General features: G+C 47.5%; 1 protein-coding gene and 1 pseudogene across 1 annotated transcript in view; one reads left to right on the top strand and one right to left on the bottom strand.

The window, feature by feature from the left end:
- The window catches only part of LOC120660031 (short-chain dehydrogenase TIC 32, chloroplastic-like), a 4,622-nt gene extending 3,462 nt beyond the window's left edge, over positions 1-1,160 (bottom strand). Inside the window, exons 1-2 of the mRNA XM_039938357.1 lie at positions 934-1,160; positions 569-800 (exon numbers count right to left, since the gene is read on the bottom strand). Of these exons, the coding sequence (XP_039794291.1) occupies positions 569-800; positions 934-1,048 (347 nt within the window). The 5' untranslated portion in view covers positions 1,049-1,160. The remainder of the gene's footprint in view (positions 1-568; positions 801-933) is intronic.
- On the top strand, positions 1,103-25,511 carry LOC120662489 (annotated as a pseudogene).

Genomic DNA, 25,511 nt, shown 5'->3' with positions numbered 1-25,511 from the left:
TCCAAACATAAATAACTAGATATCTTCGAAGTTCGTAAACAGTATTTGCTCAAAGTGATGAAGAAAAACGCACAGGCAAATAGATATTGGGCCTTGTTTGGTTCTAAAAAAATTTCTACAGTATCCATCACATCGAATATTTGGACACATGCATGGAGCATTAAATACAGTTAAAAAAATAACTAACTACAGTTTAACTGTAAATGACGAGACAAATCTTTTAAGCCTAATTAGTTCATGATTGAACATTAATTGCCAAATAACAACGAAAGTGCTACGGTACCAAAATCTAAAAATTTTTGCGGACCAAAAATGGAGTCTAAGATACAAGAGTAATTAAGCATGTGATGCCTGGTGAATGGAGCAAGCAAGGACAAATTGATTGCAATCATTAAATCAACAACTCCTACGTACTAGTGGTTCCCCCTGATTGAAGTACTCCATGATTCGTAGGACTCATCCCAAGCCTCCCAGGTCACTCTCAGGCAGGCGGTTGGTAGCACAGGAAAGCAAATTGGGGGAGCAGTCGACACAGCGACGCCAACAAAAATAGCACCAGCGTACGTACATGAGGATGTTGAGGGGGAGTCCCCTGGCGACGAACTCGGATGCGAAGGCGCGGACGGAGGCCATGGACGAGAGGTCGAGCTCCATGACGTCGAGCCTGGCCCCGGGCGCCTCGGCGAGGACGCGGTCCCTGACGGCCTGCGCGGCGGGGATGCCCCTGACAGCCATAACGACGTGCGCCCCGCGCAGCGCCAGCGTCCGCGCCGTCTCGGCGCCGATGCCGCTGGACGCCCCTGGACGGCGGGGGGTCGGGGTCGGATTAGTTAGTTACAGGAGGCGTGGCGGCGAGGTTCTGGAGGGGATTGGTGCCCGGAGGAGGGGGAAGAGTGAGAGGGGGGGGGGTGGTTCGGGGGTGGCGGGACGGACCGGTGACGACGGCGGTGAGGCCGGCGGCGGAGATGCCCTCGGTGACCTGGTCGGCGGTGGAGCTCCAGGAGAAGCCCGAGGGGCCCCGGCGGCCCAGCAGCCACGACGTCATCATCTTCGCTCCCTCCCGCTCCTCCTCGCGCTTCGCAACTGCAACTGCAAGTCTGCAATGGCGGGACCTGGATCAGCTGCAGTCGCTATAGCGACTGCAACAGTGCAACTTAAGCGGTCGCAACATCTTGAGGGCCTTAGTTCTCAAACAAATTTTTTTTGTGTGTCATGTGAATGGTTTGACCAGATGTCGGAAGAGTTTTTCGGACATTAATTAAAAAATTAATTTCAAAACTCACTTGGAAACCGCGAGACAAATTTTTTGAGACATTTGACCGCATCATTAGCACATGTGGGTTACTGTGGCACTTATAGCTAATCATGCACTAATTAGGCTCAAAAGATTCGTCTCGTCGTGTACATCCAAACTGTGTAATTAGTTTTGTTATTTAATTACATTTAGTGCTCCATGCATGTGTCCAAAGAGAAAGTCACAAATTTCGAAGTGAAAATTTTTGGGAACTAAACGCGCCCTGAGCGTCAGGAACAATCCAAGGGCCACAGCATACGGACGTCCACAGCAGACAGGCAAGTTGGAGGGAAAAGGTGCTCCCTGGAGGGAAATGGCGCCCTTTTCTTCTTTGCCGCGGCGGCGGCGGCGGCAGGGGCGGCACAGGGTGGTCCTCGCTACCGGCGGACCTGCTGCTCGCCGTCTTTGCGCTCCTCCCCTCCGACGCCGATCGTGTCCGCTTCCGCGCCGTCTGCGCGGCCTGGGTCGCCGCCGCCGCCACCTGGCGCCCACGCCCCTGGCTCGTGGGCTCGCGCACCGACCGCTCCGGCCGCGGCGGCGGCGCCGTCTCGTCCTTCTGGCTCTCCCCGGCGCCGGCCTCCTTCGGCCCTTCGTCGCCGCCGTGCCCGCGGGGCTCGAGTACCTTTCTTTCTCCCGTGGGTACCTCGCGCTCTCCGACCCCAGCGTCAGCCCCAAGGCGGTCGTCCTCGTCAATCTCGTCACCGGCCGGCGCGTCCGCCTCCCGCCCATCGGCTTCTTCAGGAGGTGGCTCGACGTCACCACCGTCGTGCTGTCCGCCGACCCGGGCGCCATGGCCGAGTGGGCGGCGGTCGCGGTCGGGTTCCCGACAACATCCCTCGCGTACTACAGCTCCGCCGCCGGGGCGTGGGCGCAGCTCGACTTCGCGGCCCCCGGCTACGCCGGCGTCGAGCACTACAACGGGCGGTTCTACGTGGCCTTCGGCTCCCGGATCTGCGTCCTCGAGGCCGACGGGGACGCGCCCGCGGTCATCCCGCTCGAGCGCGTCGACGACGGCGACGGCGCGGACGGCTCGAACGACGAACCGGAGCTCCCCGGCGGCAGCGGGAGGCGCGTCTTGGAGACGCACCTGGTGGAGTGCGGTGGCCAGCTGTTCCTCGTCTCGGTGCGCGACGACAACATGGGCGGCCTCGCCGTGGACGAAGGGGGCGGCAAGGGCGGCAGGGACGTGCGCGCGGTCGAGGTGCACAGGTTGGAGTGGCTCTGGGACGGACGGGTGCGGCTGGTGAGGGAGATGGACCTCGGCCGGAACGCGTTGTGGCCCTTGGATTCGTTCCTGACGCTCAGGATGGTGCGACCGCTTAAGTTACAGTCGCTACAGCGACTGCACCTGATCCAGTTCCGCAATGGCGAGGGGTGTGCCGTGCCGGCCTGCTTGGCAGCAAACCAGTCAACTGGCACCGCTGTGCCGTCTGTGTGTGGGTGTGAGGGGGGTCCGCGGTATTTTGGCCCGGTTCTGCACAGTAGCGGCTGCCGTGTGCTTTAGCCTTCTAGAGGCCGAAGGACCCGGACTTGTGCCACTGCTATGTGGACCCGATTGCAATCAGGTGCACGAGTCCCTTTGCAGTTACCGCAGGGGAGATCCATCTTTTTTTACATCCTTTTTACATGCTGTTTTAAAATTATCCGAATTTACCTTGATACGGTGTATATAATAATTTTGTCGGTATCCTGACCCGGCGGTCCGGCACCAATTAATAAAATGTTGCGTGATCCCTCACCCTGGATGGTTGATGCAAGAGGTAACACATGAACGCACGGGTTTATCCTTGTTCCGGCCGCGGGGCCGTACGTCCAGTAAGGGTGTGCGAGTGCATTGTACTATCTTTACCGGGGATGCCTGTAGTAGGGGATACAAGCGAGGTGAGAGAGGGAGGAAAGCTCCCAAGTCTCTGCTAGATGATTGAGGCAAGTGCCAATATCGGGGCTCAGGAGAATGGGTGTGTGTGTTCTGCGAGTTACGTGTGTGTGAATGATGAGATCGCCTAGAAGATGGCGCCCGCCTCCCCCTTTTATAGACACAAGGAGGGGCGGAGTACATGTACGGGGAGATCTAAAGTCGTCGTCTTCTCCCCGAATCGGGGGTGCGCAGTGGGTGACTACTATAGAAAGTACACTGTGGGGCACTGAAGAGCATGGCGCCGGGCGTGACGGTTGTCCTGGGAGTCGTCCTTGGTCTTACGGAGATCATGCCAGCGTCCTGGCAGCTCCAGCGGGCGGCATGGTGGCTCCTGTAGAGGGTCCCGTCCCCTGCACTTGACGTGGCAGCGTTCCGAGGGTCTTGTAGGCGGGGGTCTTGATCGGGTCACGGTTTGGGCCGCGCCCGAGGGTCGTGCCCATGCCGTTCGAGGGTTCCGTAGCAGAAAAAGTACGAGAAGTAGGCAGCACAGTGGAAGGAGCAGCGCCGCGCACGTTTGCATAGGGCGTCGCAGGTTCCCACAGTGGCGCCATAGCGCCGGGGATGGCGAAGCAGTGACCGGAGTTGGTGGATAAGACCCTGGTCACAGCCACTGTGCGGAGTGGTGGCCCGGCGCCGTCTGACCCGGGTGCTGCGGCGGAGTTGTCAGCGTTTAATGCCTCCGTACGGTGGGCTGGTGGGTGGATAGCCGTTTGTCTTTTCCGTCAAGGGGTGGCCTCGAGCGAGGCGAAGACGCGGGGCGCTGTCGAGGGTCTCGGCGGGGAGCCCTCGAGCGAGGCGGAGATTGCCCCGCGGGTTCGAGGGGGTTCGGATGGGCCGCACCGTGTACTTAGGCCGTGGATTGGGCTTCTTTGAGTCCTTTCCTTTCCTTCAGACCGGGAGGAGACTGTTGGCCTTGGTGGGCCGGATTGCCGAACATGTGTGTTGGCGCTCCTTAAGTACCCCTTTTGTCCTTTGTTTATCCTTGATAATGGCATGAATTTAATATCAAAATCACTAACCGTCCTAACTCCGGCCTAATTATTGGTCATTTTCACACTTGCACATATATTTTGGAGGAACTTCGTTTTTGCAGATTTTTGGCCTATTTTGGAGCATGAAATGACGAGGCCTGTGATCGAGCGCTAACACGGAGAAAGATGAAGGCCAAAGCCCAAAGGAACGACCAAAGCCCATGTTGATTCGAAGCCCATTCATGCACATCCATCCTCCAAGAGAGCCCAAAGGACCAAGCCCACGAAGATGAGATCAAGATACTTCGGGATTAAGCAAAGCAAATGAAGATTTAAGGAAGGATTCTCTATCCTATCCTTTTCTCGAAGATATTTCCAAGATAACGACGTCCAAAGGGGTGCAATCATGAAGGACATAAACTCTAGAAGATGCGAGGAGTCTACATGCGAAAGATGAGACCGAGGCGGGCCCGAAAGAGGGTAGGCCGGCTGGCCTAGGCCCATGAGCCAGCCGGCCTAGCCTGTTTCCGAGGCGGTTAGGCCTCCCCTTCGACCGGTGGCTTCCTCAACTTATAAATAGCTCGCACCTTATTCAACTCGGAGCATCAATCCAACTAGAACTCGACGAAAACCTAGGGCCAAGACCGGAGGGAGACGACAGCCACTGCAAGTCTTCGAAGTTGTCTAGGAGATGGCTTAGGCCGCCCCTAGCCGCCATGGCCTCCCTGCGTGGTTGCGCCATGGTGGAGTTCATGAGCTAGCTGGAGTCGTCAATGGTATGTACTCGGTGGTGACGATCCAAACAAATCTATTATGTGAGTAATGATAATCATGTCTTTCGAATCTTTTAGCGATCATGTTCTCTCTTTCGATTTCGTTCTTTTCTTTGGGTTTGCTTCATCCTAGATCTATTATCGAGATAGATCGCTTAGCATGATCTTGTAGTCATGGTGGCTAGAGGTTCATGGCGGAACTACCAAAGGGGGTTCGACTTGCTTCAGGGTGCTTTCGTCCAAAGGGGGGCGTCGTGACAGGGCATTGCTTTAGTAGATGGGGTATCGAAGGATCGAATCGGAGATTTTTGATTTAAAGATGCCTTTGATTGAGATGCATGATTTATTTGCTCGTTAGCTTGAACTACAACTAGATGACAATAGGCCTAGTCATGTCTTTGGTTTTGCTATGGTTACGCCTATGTTCATGGATGAGATCAACCTTTACACAACACTCATATCTATTAAAGGTTACTCTATATGTGCAATTCATGCTTCATGTTTGGATAGATCCGTTAGATTAGATGGAAAAGCTTGGGTAGTTCTTTGTCGATCCACGGATTGATAAACCTTGGGGGAATACTCTATGAGAAAAGCTACACGATCCAGTGCGCTTGCGGTATATAAATTGGGGCGCTAAGGAGCGTCAACAAGCTTTTCTAGCGCCGTTGCCGGGGATCGGCAACTCGAACCCTTGGGCGATCTATCTAGTTTTTTTGGACTAACCCTAATTTTTATTATTGCATATACCCTTGTTTTCTTGTTTGTGCCCTTGAAAGCAGGTGGAAAAAGCTAGACACCAAACTTGGACTTTGAGAAGTCCATAATCCACTTCAACAAATTTTAAAAATCGGCAACAAGATGATCGAGGAGCCTCGACTTGGAACATCGACAACGTCCACATCGACATGACGGCAACAACATCAAGATTCGCTCTTTGGTGGTAGGTGCTAACTTTTGTTAGTGGCCCAGCATCCGCTATCGAGTCCCCACTCCCCAAAGAAAAAGATGATAAATAAGGTACGCCGCCGTGTCAATTAATTTTAAAGACTAATATTTTTTTGAAGAATTGTTTGTTCAAGCATTAGGTATGAAGCATGCCCGCGAAGAAAATTGTGCGATCATCATCATCTATGAAGTGTTACTGTTGTGATGAGTTTTTCATCCAAGATTAGAGAAGTACCATGAGCAAATAATAGATTATTTTGAAGCTCCATCAAGTCTTCTTTCCAACGCATCAAGAACCGTCAACTTTGGAGATCGGTGGGAAGAGTTATGGTAAAATCTTTCAACGCGGCGCGTTCCGAAATCCCTCTGGACAGATTGCAGCGCCGTATTAAAACAAGCATAACTTCTTTATCCGGAGTCCAATTGAGGCGAATGACCACTTGTTGAAAAGATAATTTGATGCACCTTGCAATGGAGTAGAAGTTTGGTACATGTTCTGCACTGGATGAAGGGGAATTCAACGAGGACAGAGGCAGTAGCAACCGACGAAGAAGGTGATGACGATGTCAAAGGATGATTGGAAGGCTGTGTATGCACAAGATGATGATTTGAAGTTGACCAAAGCTGGAGGCAACAAGATTAGAAGAGCTACGACACCACCTATCTTCTCCAGTGGGATGCTCGATATACTTCTAATCGAGTGATGCTATCAAGGAAGGAAACTGTTCGGATCATCAACACGAAGCACAGGAGTATCTTCCAATCCCGACACCTTGGGTAGAGCAAGAACAATGGAGAAGACACATCATTGAAGCCGTGATATTTGCTGGTAATCAATGGTGATGACCTTGAAGCCTAGGGACGCACGACACTACGCTCCCAAGACCACATGATCAAGATCATTGACATCTTCAGATGAATTCACAAGTAGATATTGTTCTCATCAATGTCCAGCTCGACCTCAGAAGAAAATAGCAGCATATTTTTGGATATTCAAAAGCTCCACGAAGTTCCCGTTCCAACGAATCAAGAACCAAGTCAATCGGAGATTCCTACAAGCGGTTATGGCCAAAACATTGAAGGTTGTGCACTCTGAAAATTTCTGGACAGCACGCAGCGCCAAAAGTGAAACGGGCATAACTCCCTCGTTTGGACTCTGTTTAAGATGAATGACCACTCGTTGGAAAGGTAATTTCATAAACATTTCAAAAGGTCTATATTTTGGTATATGTTCTGTTGAGTATACAGGAGAGATTCCACGAAGAAGAGGCAGGAGCAACGCGATGAGAACAAGATAGAGAAGATGACGATGACAACAATGAAGGGGAGCTTGGGCGATGCTTTCATCAAGCGTACATGATAAAATTTAGAGGCTTGGAGCAGAGTAAGAACCCCAATGACATTGGCAAATGAAGGCACAAGCGGCCGACCTTCGACAAACGAAGATGTTGCAAACAAACCACGACGGATTACAAGAGCGCAACATTCAACATATGGAGACGTGAGAAGCAAACCACGACGGACCACGAAGAATGCATTAAGATGACATCTCGCACAAAGCACCATGACTCCAATGAGTATGAAAAAGCTCCGAGGCTAAGGTATAAATTGAATTCTCAAGCTTCTATTGGTTTTGTTGATAATCTTTAAAAATCTCATGCTCGAACCGATAGTCGGAATGAAAGTTTAAATTCTATGCCTTGTTCTTTTCATGATGATAGGCTAGAGTTTATTGAGAATGTTGATTTCACGCTTAAAGAACCTCTGCCTAATAATGAGCTCCGCGCTATGCAAGAAACACATGCTGCATTTAATTACATCATGCCTTATTGATGAAATTTAATTGAGGATGTGATTATGTTGCATATGTTTACAAATAATTGCAAATTTCGATCTTGCTTTGCGCTTGGTCAAGCTCATGACCCTAAAAGAGAACATGTCGGGAGAAGCCCCGAATTTCACTAACCATGCAGGACATGAAACTCAAATGATGAGGAGGGAAACCGTGCCCAAAATTTTGAACACCATCATCAACATCTTCGAGTTTCAAGAATGGACGTCGCTAAGCCTCATCAATTTTGTGCACAAGTCCAGAGATTTACAATGCAAGAAAGTTGAATATTCAGGATCTCCATCAAGTCCTCGGTTCAACGCATCCATGATCGATACAATTGAAGACCCACGGGAGGAGCTATGTCTCAAACATCGGAGATGCACGTGCTGAAATCAGCACGGGGCAGATTGCTGTGATGGGGAAAAAGGGGCATAACTCCCTCAATTAGAATGCGTTTTGGGCAAATGAAAACTTGTTGGAAAGAAGATTTCGTGCACCTTGCATTGGATCAATTGGTTGGCGCAAATCCCAATCTGGACAGAGAGGAAAATCCGTGAGAATAAGGAGGTGACGATGATGTGAGAGACGATTGGACAAATTTTCCATTAAGCGTGATTGATCATGTCCAACATGGGAAGTGGAATAAGAGCTGCATGGAACACCTTCACCTCTTGCATGAAGTACCATGGCTTTGCATCAATTTGAAGGTAAGAAAGTCGAGCTCTATACCTTTAAATGAAGCGCTTTGCGGGAGGCAACCCGATCTTTTATTTTATATATATTAATATGACCGTCTACATTGCACTCTTTAATCGGAATATCGAGTAACATTGTACCATTGCTCTAACAAAAACCACAACTTCATGTTGTTCATTCTAAATGTTATTGAGGGAGCACTTTGTTATTTGATCTTGGGAAACTTGTAGACCTTTTTGTGTGCCTATTAGTGTTTAGAGTCTTTTTATTTGTGCCCTTTTAGAGGGAAATATGAGGTGTTGCACCACCCTTTGTTTCTAAACTTGTGGCTAGTTAACTTAGGCTAACTTTTTGTTTTGTTTTAGACCACCTCATCATGTCATATCATTTTGTTCACCCATCCCGTGTTGCATTGCATACCATGTTATTCGTCTCACCATTGCATTGCATTGCATGTTGCATTAAAAAAAACTTTTTCTAAAAACATTGACTAGCCTCACTTTTGAGATCCTAAAACCATTAGGAAAACCACTCATAGAGCAATCCTAAAAACCATAGGTTATGTTTTTCTTTCAAAAAAATCTAACTTTTGTTTCTCTCTAGTTTTTTAAAAACCACCTTAGATAGAATTTCTATACCCAACACTCTCTCTTCAAAATTTTTGTTTTAAACCAAAAAATTTTAGGAAACCCATAAACCTACTTCTAAAACCATGTTAGCTCGGTTGCTTGGTCCTTTTTGATAAATAACCTTTTCATTGACAAAAGCCTCACTTCTTATGAAGTGTCGCGAATGCTTTTTGTCACTCTTAGCAATTGTTTTTGAATAAGCTAGTTGCGGAACAACATCGAAAGGTCCTTTCAACCTTGCTAACACTTGTTTTTGATAACTTTGCATTTGCACTTTGAATCCATTCCATTGTTCATGCCACAAGTTGAGTCTAGGGATGCTTGGTTTGTTGGCATTTGTCTCTACTCCCGACCGTCACCCCGGGGGTAGTGTGTGCACTTGATTGTTTTGCAGGCATGACAAAGCATTCCCATGAATTCGTGATCAAAGAGGAAATCAAATTCGTCAACATCTCCAAAGTTCGATAGCAAGCCCCGCTGTTTTCATCAAATTTTGCACATGGACAGAGACGTACAAGGAATAAAAAGTTGATATTCAGAAGCTCCATGAAATTCCCGTTCCAACGCATCTAAGATCAATGAATTTGAAAACCCGTACAAGGAGATATGGCAAGAACATTGGACGTTGCGCGTTCTGAAATTCGTCGGGACAGATTGCAGCGCTGGGACGAAATGGACATAACTCTCTTGTGCGGAATCAATTTTGGGCGAATGAGGACTCGTTGAAATGGAAAATTCGTGCACTTCGCAATGGAGCAATATTTCAGTACATGTTCTGTTCTGAAAATTGAAAGTAAGATTCGTGAAGATGAGGCATCAATGGGACAACGAGGAATTGAAGGAGGCGACGACGACGTGAAGCAATGATTGGGACCATGACTTTGTACAAGAAGAAGTTGAAGGAAATTGAGGCAACAAAGGTGAAGACACGTTGAAGATGATATTCATACAGATGAGGGAAGGACTTCAAAGAATTGCAAGATGGTCCATCTTCTCCTTCCACGCCTAGCATCATGCTAAGCATGGGGGAGGATTTCGTGGACAAGGAAGAAAGATATCATGGAGTAAGATAATCACAGTTGCCACAAGATGCTCATGATTCTTCTTCCATGCTTAGCACAATGCTTAAGTATAGGGGAGGCCATGCTACACTTCATTACGAGCATCGAGAAGGACGGTAATTCTTCCTCAACTCTCTCTTTTTCTAAATGCTTGTACATATATGCCTTCAACCATAGATGCAACCTTTGTATATCTCTCCCTATAATAACATGGCTACTAGGAGTACAACCTAGATTTGTTTTTGTTTTCAATGAATGATAACCACCATCACTTTGTGCTCACCACATTGATACATTTTGGCAATGCCTTATGCTTATGGAAAAATGATGAAAGTTGCTGCTTTGTTTTACCTACGCTATGTTGTATATGACTTGACCATTTGCTCACAATTAAATGGAATTAAAATGATTAAATACCGGCTCTTTTATTTGTGGAGGTTAAATGACTAAATTCTAGACCCACATATTCTATGTTGCTCTTTGATTTAAGTCTACGATGACCTTACACCTTGTGTTGTTTAATTTGAAAACTTAATTCCTATGCTATCTACATTTGTGAATCTCTTGCAAAGTTCTACCTACCAAAGCCTATACATACATATTCTTTCATGATGAAACCTTTAGATTGCAAACTTATATTTTGATGAGTTGGATTAAGATTGATTTCTTTGGTATGAGACTAAGAAGTTGGTCATTCCGTTTTTTGTGTAACCTTCTTTCTGCTAGCCTATTTATCCATGAATTGTGAGTTTCTACTTCGGGAATTTTGCAAACCTCGCTGGATATCTTTTTGTGATTACCTCCTTGACCACAACCCAATTTGAGTATGGATTATCATTTCGACGGAATCAAAAGAATCAAGGGCACCATATAAAGAAAAGTTTTGGGAGACAAGGCTCCCCGGAGATTCAAGAGGTTCTACGAAAAAGAAGGTGAATTTGAGATACTTACCCTAACTAGTTGGTTCTACCACTATTCATACTCGAGGACGAGCATTCGTTCAAGCATGGGGGGATGACTGGGTAAGTATTCTATGTTATCAAAAGTTCTAAGGAGCAAAAAGAAAGAAAAATAGAAAAATAGAAAAATGTAAAAAAAGAAAGAAAGAGAAAAATGAATGAATAAAAGAGAAGAATAAAATACTCCTTAGCTCTTTTTGGCTTCATTAATTTTCCAAGTTACTTTGAAGAATTATTCCATACTCAAATCTTCCAACCATGTGCAATCCGATAACGACAACTTCATTTGTGTCTCGGGATCATCCATTTGCCACTTGCACATGTCCACCTATCTAAATGTGAGTGTTTCATCTTTCTCCCTCTCCAACATTATTCTCCAATGCCCTTTTTGACTAGTCTCGGTAATTCCATTAGATCTCTCTCTTAGTTTGATAATATTTCAAGTATAATGTTTTGCTAGGATTGTTTTTACCTACCAAGCTCCACATAAGCCTTCCACCTTTATATATGAGTAGAATAGGTTGAAGACAATCTAATGTAGGCTTAAGCGACTTGATGAGATGAGTGTTTCCATGATCTTTTGCAAGAGAACCTCACTTATGTTTGATATGCATTCTTTTGAAAACTCTTCACGATGAAACAAGGTAAAGATTTGAAGTTCGCTTAAGTTTGAGAGCATGGCATTTATTTATTATTGTGGCTTGTTCTTTAATTGCTAGTCTATCTTCCATAATGAAAAAGTAGCCGATCCCAACATGAACTTAAATGCTAAATACTTGAGAGAGCAATATGTCTTGTTATGTATGACTAAGTGCAGAGAGGACATTGAGGGGCAACGCTGATTTCTTTATAAGCAAAGCTCCTGGACTTACTCGGGGATGAGCAAGGTTTAAGCATGGGGGGAATGTTGGCGCTCCTTAAGTACCCCTTTTATCCCTTGGTTATCCTTGATAATGGCATGAATTTAATATCAAAATCACTAACCGTCCTAACCCCGGCCTAATTATTGGTCATTTTCACACTTGCACATATAATTTGGAGGAACTTCATTTTTGCAGGTTTTTGGCCTATTTTGGAGCATGAAATGACGTGGCCTGTGATCGAGCGCTAACACGGAGAAAGACGAAGGCCAAAGCCCAAAGGAAGGACCAAAGCCCATGTTGATTCGAAGCCCATTCATGTACATCCATCCTCCAAGAGAGCCCAAAGGACCAAGCCCATGAAGATGAGATCAAGATACTTCGGGATTAAACAAAGCAAATGAAGATTTAAGGAAGGATTCTCTATCCTATCCTTTCCTCGAAGATATCTGCAAGATAACGACATTCAAAGGGGTGCAATCGTGAAGGACTTAAACTCTAGAAGATGCGAGGAGTCTACACGCGAAAGATGAGACCGAGGCAGGCCCGAAAGAGGGTAGGCCAGCCGGTCTAGGCCCATGAGCCGGCCGTCCTAGCCCGTTTTTGAGGCGGTTAGGCCTCCCCTTCGACCGGTGGCTTCCTTAGCTTATAAATAGCTCGCACCTTATTCAACTCGGAGCATCCATCCAACCAGAACTCGACGAAAACCTAGGGCCAAGACCGGAGGGAGACGACGGTCGCCGCAAGTCTTCGAAGTTGTCTAGGAGATGGCTTAGGCCGCCCCTGGCCGCCATGGCCTCCCTGCGTGGTTGCGCCATGGTGAAGTTCATGAGCTAGCTGGAGTTGTCAATGGTATGTACTCGGTGGTGACGATCCAAACGAATCTATTATGTGAGTAATGATAATCATGTCTTCCGAATCTTTTAGCGACCATGTTCTCTCTTTCGATTTCGTTCTTTTCTTTGGGTTTGCTTCATCCTAGATCTATTATCGAGATAGATCGCTTAGCATGATCTTGTAGTCATGGTGGCTAGAGGTTCATGGCGGAACTACCAAAGGGGGTTCGACTTGCTTCAGGGTGCTTTCGTCCAAAGGGGGGCGTCGTGACAGGGCATTGCTTTAGTAGATGGGGTATCGAAGGATCGAATTGGAGATTTTGGATTTAAAGATGCCATTGATTGAGATGCATGATTTATTTGCTCGTTAGCTTGAACTACAACTAGATGACAATAGGCCTAGTCATGTCTTTGGTTTTGCTATGGTTACGCCTATGTTCATGGATGAGATCATCCTGTACACAGCACTCATATCTATTAAAGGTTACTCTATATGTGAAATTCATGATTCATGTTAGGATAGATCCGTTAGATTAGATGGAAAACCTTGGGTAGTTCTTTGTCGATCCACGGATTGATAAACCTTGGGGGAATACTCTAAGGGAAAAGCTACACGATCCCGTGCGCTTGCGGTATATAAATTGGGGCGCTAAGGAGCGTCTACAATGTGTTTTGCGTTTTAAGGGTGATTTAGTCCCCTGGTTAGGGTGCCCCTAATCATGGTACCTGACAGTAGCCCCCGAGCCTTTGTTGGGATGAGCTTCAGCCCTGCAGAGGCTTGAACCCTCGAGGGAGTGACTCGGGTGCTGACCGTGGGGATCTTGGTTTGCCCGGTGGGGGTGTGACGGTGCTCCGGCGAGTGTTGTCGGAGGAGATTAGCCCGAGGTCGGGGCTCGTCGTTGGAGAAGCAGTGGAGAGGCCACTCCGAGTTGTCTATGTAGATCATAGTCGCCTCGAGCACTATGGCGTTGCCGCTGGGGGCGTCGCCATCGTGCTGATGGGAGAGTCCAAGCTAGTCTGCAGAGGGTTTCGATCCTCGAATGTGTGAAGTTTCCTCTGCGGGGGCGCGTCAGCGCACCCGCGGGTGTAACCCCCGAGGCCTTGGAGGAATGCTTGCACTCGTCTAAGGGCTATAAACGTCGCCCTGCATGGTAGATTGATTGGGGTGGTGTTGACACTCCTTAGAGCCCCAATTTACGTACCGCAAGCGCATGGATCGTGGTAGGTTTTCCCTTAGAGTACTCCCCCAAGGTTTATCAATCCGTGGATTGGAAGCGAACTGACTAGAGTTTACCATCTAATCTATCGAACCTATCCTAAACATGAAGCGAAGATTGCATATAAACTGAACACTTGATAGATATGAATGAAGCATAAGTGTTCATCACACCCACAACCGTAGATGAGATAACACAACCAAGGAGCTAGGGCCTATTGTCTCTAGGTACAGTTCTAGTCAAAAAGGTGATCAAAACATAGATTGCATCTCAACTAAAGGTACACGAAATCATCTCTCAGAAAGGCGGCTCGCAAGCGGCCTACTTTCCCAAGGTCACCGGTGCGAGGTGCGTGTCGACGCCTAAGGTTTCCCAAAGTTTTGCCCCAAACGCCCACCAAGTGCTCTTACTCGAAGCTCCTCCTCTTGGTGGTCGCGCCACGACTCCCATGATACTCGCCATCGATCCTATTCCACATCATGTCGTCGCTAGGGTTTTTCCCTCCGCCATGCTGTCACCACATCAGGGTAATCAACCAACTAGCTAAAACACGCTACCTCAACGTATCCGCAAGATATAGACTAATCACCACGAATAGATCTAATCTTACTATGAACATATGGATGCATCACATATGAGAAAGAAAGCATGCATTGAAGTAGACCAAAGTCGAGACAACTAGAATAAAGAGTAGATTGATATCACCATCGTGTGTGTGTATACCCCGACGAATGTTGGGGATGACTCCTGAACTCCACCATGGCACAACCTCGCAGGGAGGTCATGGCGGCTAGGGATGGCCTAAGCCATCTCCTAGGTACCCTCGAAGACTCGCGGCGGCCATCAGCCTTCTCCAGTCTTGGCCCTAGGTTTTCGTCGAGTTCTGGGTGGATTGATTCCTCGAGTTGAATAAGGTGCGAGATATTTATAAGCCGAGGAAGCCACCGGTCGAAGGGGAGGCCGAACCGCCTCGGAAACGGGCTTGGCCGGCCGGCCTCATGGGCCTAGGCCGGTCGGCCTACCCTCTTTCGGGACCGCCTCGGTCTCCTCTTTCGTATGTAGACTCCTCGCATCTTTTAGAGTTTATGTCCTTCACAATTGCACCCCTTTGGACGTCGTTATCTTAGAGGAAAGGATAGGAAAGGGAATCCTTCCTTAAATCTTCATTTGCTTTGCTTAATCTCAAAGTATCTTGATCTCATCTTCGTGGGCTTGGTCCTTTGGGCTCTCTTGGAGGATGGATGTGCATGAATGAGCTTCGAATCAACATGGGCTTTGGTCCTTCCTTTGGGCTTTGGCCTTCGTCTTTCTCCGTGTTAGCGCTCGATCACAGGCCACGTCATTTCATGCTCCAAAATAGGCTAAAAACCTGCAAAAACGAAGTTCCTCCAAAATATATGTGCAAATGTGAAAATGATCAATAATTAGGCCGGGGTTAGGACGGTTAGTGATTTTGATATTAAATTCATGCCATTATCAAGGATAAACAAGGGATAAAATGGGTACTTCAGGAGCACCAACATTACCCCCATGCTAAACCTTGCTCGTCCTTGAGTAAGTCCAGGAGCTTTGCTTATAAAGAAATCAGCATTGCTCCTATCTGCACTTAGTCATACATAACAAGACATATTGCTCTCTCAAGTATTCAGCATTTAAGTTCATGTTGTGACCGGCTACTTTTTCAATATGGAAGATAGACTAGCAATTAAAGAACAAGCCACAATAATAAATAAATGCAATGCTCTCAAACTTAAGCTAACTTCAAACCTTTACCTTGTTTCATCATGAAGAGTTTTCAAAAGAATGCATATCAAACATAAGTGAGGTTCTCTTGCAAAAGATCATGGAAATACTCATCTCATCAAGTCTCTCAAGCCTACATTAGATTTTCTTCAACCTATTCTACTCATATATAAAAGTGGAAGGCTTATGTGGAGCTTGGTAGGTAAAAACAATCCTAGCAAAACAATCCTCTTTTTTTTTCATTTTTCTATTTTTCTTTCTTTTTGCTCCTTAGAACTTTTGATAACATAGAATACTTACCCAGCCATCCCCCCATGCTTGAACAAATGCTCGTCCTCGAGTATGAATAGTGGGAGAACCAATTAGCTAGGGTAAGTATCTCAAATTCGCATTCTTCTTCGTAGAACCTCTTGAATCTCCGGGGAGCCTTGTCTCCCAAAACTTTTCTTTATATGGTGCCCTTGATTCTTTTGATTCCGTCAAAGTGATAATCCATACTCAAATTGGGTTGTGGTCAAGGAGGTAATCACAAAAAGATATTTTTGGTTTAGGGTGGATATCCAGCGAGGTTTGCAAAATTCCCAAAGTAGAAACTCACAATGCATGGATAAATAGGCTAGCAAAAAGAAGGTTACACAAAAAAACGGAATGACCAGCTTCTTAGTCTCATACCGAAGAAATCAATCTTAATCCAACTCATCAAAATATAAGTTTGCAATCTAAAGGTTTCATCATGAAAGAATATGTATGTATAGGCTTTGATATGTAGAACTTTGTAAGAGATTCACAAATGTAGATAGCATAGGAATTAAGTTTTCAAATTAAACAACACAAGGTGTAAGGTCATCGGTAGACTTAAATCAAAGAGTAACATAGAATATGTGGGTCTCAAATTTAGTCATTTAACCTCCACAAATAAAAAAGCCAGTATTTTAATCATTTTAATTCCATTTAATTGAGAGCAAATGGTCAAGTCATATACAACATAGCGTAGGTAAAACAAAGCAGCAACTTTCATCACTTTTCCATAAGCAAGAGCATATAAGAATATCATCGTGGTGAGCTCAAGGTGATGGTGGTTATCATTGATTGAAAACAAAAACAAATCTAGGTTGTACTCCTAGTAGCCATGTTATTATAGGGAGAGATATATAAAGGTTGCATCTATGGTTGAAGGCATATATGTACAAGCATTAGAAAAAGAAAGAGTTGAGGAAGAATTACCGTCCTTCTCGATGCTCGTAATGAAGTGTAGTGCGGCCTCCCCCATTCTTAAGCATTGTGCTAAGCATGGAAAAAGAATCATAAGCACCTTGTGGCAACCGTGATTATCTTACTACATGAGATCTTTCTTCTTTGTCCACGAAATCCTTCCCCATGCTTAGCATGATGCTAGGCGTGGAAGGAGAAGATGGACCATCTTGCAATTCTTGAAGTCCTTCCCTCATGTGTATGAATATCATCTTCAATGTGTCTTCACCTTTGTTGCCTCAATTTTCTTCAACTTCTTCTTATACTACGTCATGGTCCCAATCATTGCTTCACATCGTTGTCGCCTCCTTCAATTCCTCGTTGTCCCATTGCTACCTCATCTTCACGAATTTTTTCTTTCAATTTCCAAAACAGAACATGTACTAAAACATTACTCCATTGCGAAGTGCATGAATTTTCCTTTTCAACAATTCCTCATTCGCCCAAAATTGATTCCGAACAATGGAGTTATGTCCATTTCATCCCAGCGCTGCAATCTGTCCCGACGAATTTCAGAACGCGCAACGTCCAATGTTCTTGCCATATCTCCTTGTACGGGTCTTCAAATTCATTGATCTTAGATGCGTTGGAACGGGAATTTCATGGAGCTTATGAATATCAACTTTTTATTCCTTGTAAATATCTGTACATGTGCAAAATTTGATAAAAACAGTGGGGCTTGCTGTCGAACTTTGGAGGTGTTGACGAATTTGATTTCTTCTTTGATCACGAATTCATGGGAACGCTTTGTCATGCCTGCAAAACAATTGAAGTGCACAATCTACCCCCAAGGTGATAGTTGGGAGTAGAAACAATCGCCAACAAACCAAAAACATCCCCTAAGATACTTAACTTGTGGCATAATTAGTCTATTGAAAATTAAACCTAATGGGTGTATGTGAATGCAAGTGGGAGGTGTGTGTATGCCAATGAGAGGAAAATGGATTGCTATCTTGGTCAAAAAAGCTTAAAGATGGAGGTCCACAAATAAGTTTAAATACCATGTTTACACAAGATTGCAAAAAGGTAAATGCTATCATGATAAGCACTACATGGATAGGAAAGTATACATCAATAAGATTGAGACCAAGCTAGCAAAATGAGGACATGAACAATGGAATGGATGCAAAGTGCAAATGCAAAGTTAGCAAAAACAAGTGTTAGCAAGGTTGAAAGGACCTTTCGATGTCTTTCCGCAACTAGCTTATTCAAAAACAATTGCTAAGAGTGACAAAAAGCCTTCGCGACACTTTATAAGAAGTGAGGCTTTTGTCAATAAAAATGTTATTTATCGAAAAGGACCAAGCAACCGAGCTAACAAGGTTTTAGAAGTAGGTTTATGGGTTTCCTATATATTTTTTGGCTTAAAACAAAAATTTTGAAGAGAGAGTGTTGGGTATAGAAATTCTATCTAAGGTGGTTTAAAAAAAACTAGAGAGAAACAAAAGTTAGATTTTTGAAAGAAAAACATAACCTATGGTTTTAGTATTGCTCTATGAGTGGTTTTCCTAAGGGTTTTTGGATCTCAAAAGTGAGGCTAGTCAATGTTTTTAGAATTTTTTTTAAATGCAACATGCAATGCAATGCAAGGGTGAGACGAACAACATGGTATGCAATGCAACACAGGGTGTGTGAACAAAATTATATGACATGATGAGGTGGTCTAAAACAAAACAAAAGTTAGCCTAAGTTAACTAGCCACAAGTTTAGAATCAAAGGGTGGTGCAATGCTTCATAAATCTCTCTAAAAAGACACAAAGAAAAAGACTCAAAACACTAATAAGCACACAAAAAGGTCTACAAATTTCCCAAGATCAAATAACAAAGTGCTCCCTCAATAACATTTAGAATGAACAACATGAAGTTGTGGTTTTTGTTAGAGCAATGGTACAATGTTACTTGATATTCCGATTAAAGAGTGCAATGTAGACGGTCATATTAATATATATAAATAGATAAATAAAATGAATGGGTTGCCTCCCGCAAAGCGCTTCATTTAAAGTCATAGAGCTTGACTTTCTCACATACCTTCTCATTGATGTGAAGCCATGGTCCTTCATGCAAGAATCCGAAGTGTCCATGCAGCTTGTATTGATGACGCCTTTAGTAATCCATCGTGTTTCGCTCTTAACATCTTCATGCGTTGAATGTTGTCACTCGTGCCTTCTTTTGCCAACATCCTTGGGGCCCTTATTTTGTCCTGAGCTTATGAATTCGATCATGTATGCTTGATGAAACCACAGCCCAAGCTCCTCTTCATTGTTGTCATCCTTATCTCCTTCACCTTGTTCTCGTCACGTTGCTCTTCGCCTCTCCTTCGTGGATTTTCCCATGCGTACAGAATAGAACATATACCAAAATATAGCTCTATTGAAAAGTTTATGAAATTAACTTTCCAACAAGTGGTCATTCACTTTAAACGGAGTCCAAACGAGAGAGTTATGACCGTTTTACTTTAGCGCTGCGTGCTGTCCAAAAAATTTCAGAGTGCACGACCTTCGATCTTTTGGACATAACTTCTTGTGGGAAACTTCGATTGACTTCATTCTTGATTCATTGGAACCGGAACTTCATGGGGCTTTTGAATATCCAAAAATATACTGCAATTTTCTTCTGAGGTAGAGCAGAATATTGATGATAACAATGACTTCTTACGAATCGATCCGAAGATGTCGATGATCTTGATCTTGTGGTCTTCGGAGCGTCTTGTTGTGCATCCTTGGCTTCAAGGTCATCACCATTGATTCACCAGCGAGTAGCATGACTCCAATGGTCTGTCTCCATGGTTCTTGCTTTGCCTAAGGTGTCGGGATCGAAGGAGGCTCCCGTGCTTTGTGTCGATGATCAGAGTGGTCTCTTTCTTTGATTGTACTCGACTAGAAGCTTTTTGAGCATCCCATGGAGAAGATGGGTGGCATCATGGTTCCTCTAATATTGTTGCCTCCAGCGTTGGTCAACTTCAAATCATCAACTTTTGTGCACAAGGTCCTCCAAACATCTTGCGACATCGTCATCACTTTCTCCATTGTTTGTTGTTGCCTCTTCTTCGTTGAATTCCTTGATCATCTTGCATAGAACATGTACCAAAATTCTACTCCATGGAAAGCCTTATGAAATTACCTTTTCAACGATTGGTTATTGATCCCAAACGGACTCCGGATGAAGAAGTTATGGTCGTTTTACTCCGGCACTGCGCTCTGTCCCGAGACATTTCAGAACACGCAGCGTTGTAAGATTTTACCATAACTCTTCACACCGATCTCCAAAATTCACGATTCTTGATGCATTGGAAAGAAGGCTTAATGGATCTTTACAATATACAATTTTCTCTCATGGTACTTCTCTGATCATTGACGAAAATCTCATCACAACAGCAGTACTTTGGAGATGATGATGATCCGATCGCACGATTTTCTTTTTGGGCATGCTTCATCACCTATGGCTTGGATAAAGAAATCTCCAAGAGACATTAGCCAAAGTTGACACGGTGACATACCTTTTTTATCTTTACTTGTTTTGAGTGTGGGCTCGATAGCGGATGCTGGGCTACTAACAAAAGTTAGCACCTACCACTAAAGAGCGGGTCTTCACGTAGCCATCAACTTGCTTGAATGAGATTGGACTTGTCAAAGTACGGACATTGAGAACTTCTCAATCGCTTTGTGTCTAGGGTTTTACCTGCATTCATGGACACAAACAAGAAACACAGGATATATGCAATAATGAAATTGGGGTTAGTCCAAAAAGCTAGATAGATCTCCCTAGGGTTCGAGTTGCCGATCCCCAGCAACGGCGCCAGAAAAGCTTGTTGACACTCCTTAGAGCCTCAATTTACATACCGCAAGCGCACGGATCATGGTAGCTTTTCCCTTAGAGTACTCCCTCAAGGTTTATCAATCCGTGGATCGGAAGCGAACCGACTAGAGTTTACCATCTAATCTATCGAACCTATCCTAAACATGAAGCGAAGATTGCATATAAACTGAACACTTGATAGATATGAATGAAGCATAAGTGTTCATCACACCCACAACCGTAGATGAGATAACACAACCAAGGAGCTAGGGCCTATCGTCTCTAGGTACAGTTCTAGTCAAAAAGGTGATCAAAACATAGATTGCATCTCAACTAAAGGTATACGAAATCATCTCTCAGAAAGGCGGCTCGCAAGCGGCCTACTTTCCCAAGGTCACCGGTGCGAGGTGCGTGTCGACGCCTAAGGTTTCCCAAAGTTTTGCCCCAAACGCCCACCAAGTGCTCTTACTCGAAGCTCCTCCTCTTGGTGGTCGCGCCACGACTCCCATGATACTCGCCATCGATCTTATTCCACATCATGTCGTCGCTAGGGCTTTTCCCTCCGCCATGCTATCACCACACCGGGGTAATCAACCAACTAGCTAAAACACGCTACCTCAACGTATCCGCAAGATATAGACTAATCACCACGAATAGATCTAATCTTACTATGAACATATGGATGCATCACATATGAGAAAGAAAGCATGCATTGAAGTAGACCAAAGTCGAGACAACTAGAATAAAGAGTAGATTGATATCACCATCGTGTGTGTGTATACCCCGACGAATGTTGGGGATGACTCCTGAACTCCACCATGGCACAACCTCGCAGGGAGGCCATGGCGGCTAGGGGTGGCCTAAGCCATCTCCTAGGTACCCTCGAAGACTCGCGGCGCCCGTCAGCCTCCTCCGGTCTTGGTCCTAGGTTTTCGTCGAGTTCTGGGTGGATTGATTCCTCGAGTTGAATAAGGTGCATGCTATTTATAAGCCGAGGAAGCCACCGGTCGAAGGGGAGGCCGAACCGCCTCAGAAACGGGCTAGAACGGCCGGCCGGCCTACCCTCTTTCGGGACCGCCTCGGTCTCCTCTTTCGCATGTAGACTCCTCGCATCTTCTAGAGTTTATGTCCTTCACGATTGCACCCCTTTAAACGTCGTTATCTTAGAGATATCTTCGAGGAAAGGATAGGATAGGGAATCCTTCCTTAAATCTTCATTTGCTTTGCTTAATCCCAAAGTATCTTGATCTCATCTTTGTGGACTTGGTCCTTTGGGCTCTCTTGGAGGATGGATGTGCATGAATGGGCTTCGAATCAACATGGGCTTTGGTCCTTCCTTTGGGCTTTGGCCTTCATCTTTCTCCGTGTTAGCACTCAATCACGGGCCTCGTCATTTCATGCTCCAAAATAGGCCAAAAACCTGCTAAAACGAAGTTCCTCCAAAATATATGTGCAAATGTGAAAATGACCAATAATTACGTCGGGGTTAGGACAGTTAGTGATTTTGATATTAAATTCATGCCATTATCAAGGATAAACAAGGGATAAAATGGGTACTTATGGAGCGCCAACAGGTGGCTGCCCAGCGTCCTTTTCAGCCAGCCTCGGCTTCCTTTCAGCCGGCCTTGGCGTTTGTCGTGCTGGCACAGCGACCTGCGATTCTGTTGAACAATTCGACAGACGCGCGTAAGCGCAGGAGGTTTGTTAGACATGTGGGATTCCACGATAGATGGTAGCCGATTCATTCGAGGGTGCGGCCAGAGCCGCGGTGCACGAGGAGCCCCCGAGCCTTGGCCTGCGTGAAGGCGTTCAGGGGACCCTCAACTTTTCGTTACGACCCTCGTCGCCCTTCCGGAGGGAGGAGGGGTGAAGCGCGCCATGCTACCCATGCCCGGGCCGCGAGCCATGGCTGCTTCGGTGAGCTGTTATCGGGTGGTTCAAGTGGACGTCCGTGCCCCATTCGATAAGGGTCGGCTTGCGGTCCGGGGACACGTCACATAAAGCACTCGCAAAGGTTCACTAGGCGAGGCTCGGACCCGTTCGATAGGGTCCGAGGGCTCGATGCTCTCCCTAGATGGGATGCCCCTGCTAGGCACCCTCGACCGGCCTCGAACACTGCGTGGGACATCTCGATCTCCGCGTTCGAGGGTTGCTTGTGTGGCACACACATGCAGTCCCTGACTCAGGAGTTGCCTCGGACCCCTGATCAGTAAGGCCTCGGAATCGAATTCCTTCGACGGTAAGGAATCCCCGGAGGGAATATTCCGTAACGGCTCGCTAAATGGCACGGAGTTGCCGGTCGCGCGCGGTTCTCCCGCCGATCGTGGGTGACATGGCCCAGAACGCGCGGTGCGGTGCGGGCGCACCTTTTCAGGCGGCTGCCTCGAGTAGGCGGAGAGGCGTGGGTGGCAATTGTGGATGGGATGGCGCTATAGTCCCGCCGCGCCGGTCGGTTACCGCGCCATAATTATTGCCGAATGCGCGCATGGGAACCTCCGTGGTCGTGGGGCCCGGCTATCGGCGGCAGCGAAATCTACCGCATTCAATGCGGTGGATTCCGGGCCGCGGCGACGAATCTGCCCGGCGCGGTAAATAAAAACGGGGAAGGGGAAATCGATTGGGCTCACCTGGCCATTTGCTCTCGCCTCCCCTGCCTTCTCCGTCTCCCCTGCATCCAGAGCCCAGAGCCAAGAGCGAGAGGAGGAAGAAAAGGAGAGAGTGCACCTTAGCCACTATGTGGGCTTGTTTCCCACGCTCCTCGCCTGACTCGAAGCAATGGTGCGGATCGAGAAGCCTTTGCCATGGGGGAAGTCCACCGCCACCGCGGCGGATTTGGAGCAGTTGGTTGCCGACAGGCTCCTTCCGACGAACACCAACCCATCACGGCCGGTGTGGATCCCTCCGCGGCCAGAGGAGGTCGAGCTGAATCCCCCAAGCAGCTACATCATGAGCCTTGTGTGGCTCCACGAGCGGGGTTCGGCGTCCCCATTGGCAGGTTCATGCGCGCGCTGTACGACTACTATGGGGTGGAGCTGCACAACTTCGGCCCCAACTCCATCTCGCAGGCGGCGGTCTTCGTCTCCCTCTGCGAGGGTTACCTGGGGATCGAGGCACACTGGGAGCTGTGGATCCATCTGTTCTGCGATGAGCTCTTCATCGACAACGCGCGGGGCCAACCGAAGAGGTACGCTCATGCCGGTGGCCTCATGCTTCATGTGCGTGGGAACAGGTCGCACCTGTACATCCCCAGCAGGATGACCACAAACAACACCGGGTGGGCTCGAGGGTTGTTTTACCTACACAATGACGGCAATCTACTCCCGGCGTCCACCAACAAGGTGCTCTGGGAGAGGCCGAAGAACTGGAATTGGGGGCTGTCGCCCGCGAAGCAGCAGGCCATGCTCGAGGTCCTCACCAACGCGCTACAGCGTTTGGCGAGGAAGGAGCTGACGGCGGCGGCCGTCATCACGAATTTCCATCGGCAGAGGGTGATCCCCCTCATGGAGAGTAGTCTGCCGATCTTCGAGCTTACCCCCGAGGCCCCTGCCGAGGGCTCGAGGACGTCGTACGTGCTGCTCCCCCAGGATGTTGCTGCCCAGAGGGCGAGGAATGCGGATGCGGAGTTCCCCTCCGACCCCGAGGATCTTTGGAAGATCAAGATGCACCCCGAGGAGGGGTACATTTCTGTGGTGAGTTTGGTTTTCAATCGTTGTCGATTTTGGTCTGTTTCCTCCCCTACTTCCTGTCCCTGATTTGGTCGCGTTTGCAGGGCGTGAGCCGTAAGGGCTATATCTCGAAGCCCCCGGTCCCGGAGGATCGCCAAGCCAACCGCCTGCGCGACGAGGCGGCGAAGAAGAAGAAGGATGCGGCGAAGGAGGCCGCCGCCAGGAAGAAGGAGAGAAAGGAGGAGCACACCAAGGCGTGCAAGATTGCACAAGTGGAGGGCGCCCCGCGGCCACCCAGACCCGAGTCCACCGAGGAGGAAGATTGCTCGGGTGGTGAGTTCAATTTCTTGGAGCCCGACGACTACGAGGTGGTAATGGGCGCGACTCCCACGCCGACCCCTCGAGGGGCTGGCGGCGAGGGCTCGTCGATGGTGCTGGGCAAGGCGAGGCTCGCACCAGGGACACTGGTGGAGCGGCCCGCCACGAGGACAGAGCGGAGGTCACCCACACCGGCAGCGGGAGAAATATCGCCCACGCCGGCGGCGAGCAGGAGATCGCCCACGCCGGCAGCGGGTAGGCGATCCCCCACGCCCACATTGTCGACAGGCGGTGGGGGCACCGCAGTGAGCGCGGAGATGCCTGTGCGAACGTCCCCGAGGCTTTAGGCTGATCCGAGGGTGATGCCCTCGGGCCAGTCGTCGGGAGGCATCAGCGTGCCGCGGGCCCAGAGCAGTGTTACGGGCAAACGCAGCATGAGCTCCCGGTCAGAGTAAGTGATCTCGACTTTCTTCTTCGCATTTGTTTATCGGACTCTCCAATCCCACTGGCTTTAGCATTTTCCTCCCCGTTTGCCCTGCTATAGGGCCACCACCAAGGATGCGGCCCGCCTCGCGCCGACCAAGGCCCTCAAGACCGGGGCGCACGCGACGCCGCATTCGGCGCCGCAGCCCCCGACCGGAGGGGACCCGGCCCTAGAGGCGGAGGCCGCAAAGCTCCGAGAGGCGGTGGCTCGGGGGGGTCCTGTCAGCCCAACAGGCCCAAGCACGGAAGGGCAAAAATGA

This window comes from Panicum virgatum, chromosome 2N (assembly GCF_016808335.1).
Source record: "Panicum virgatum strain AP13 chromosome 2N, P.virgatum_v5, whole genome shotgun sequence".
Classification (NCBI taxonomy): Eukaryota; Viridiplantae; Streptophyta; class Magnoliopsida; order Poales; family Poaceae; genus Panicum; species Panicum virgatum.
Note: the sequence above shows the minus strand (reverse complement) of the source record. Positions and strands in the feature narration are given on the sequence as shown.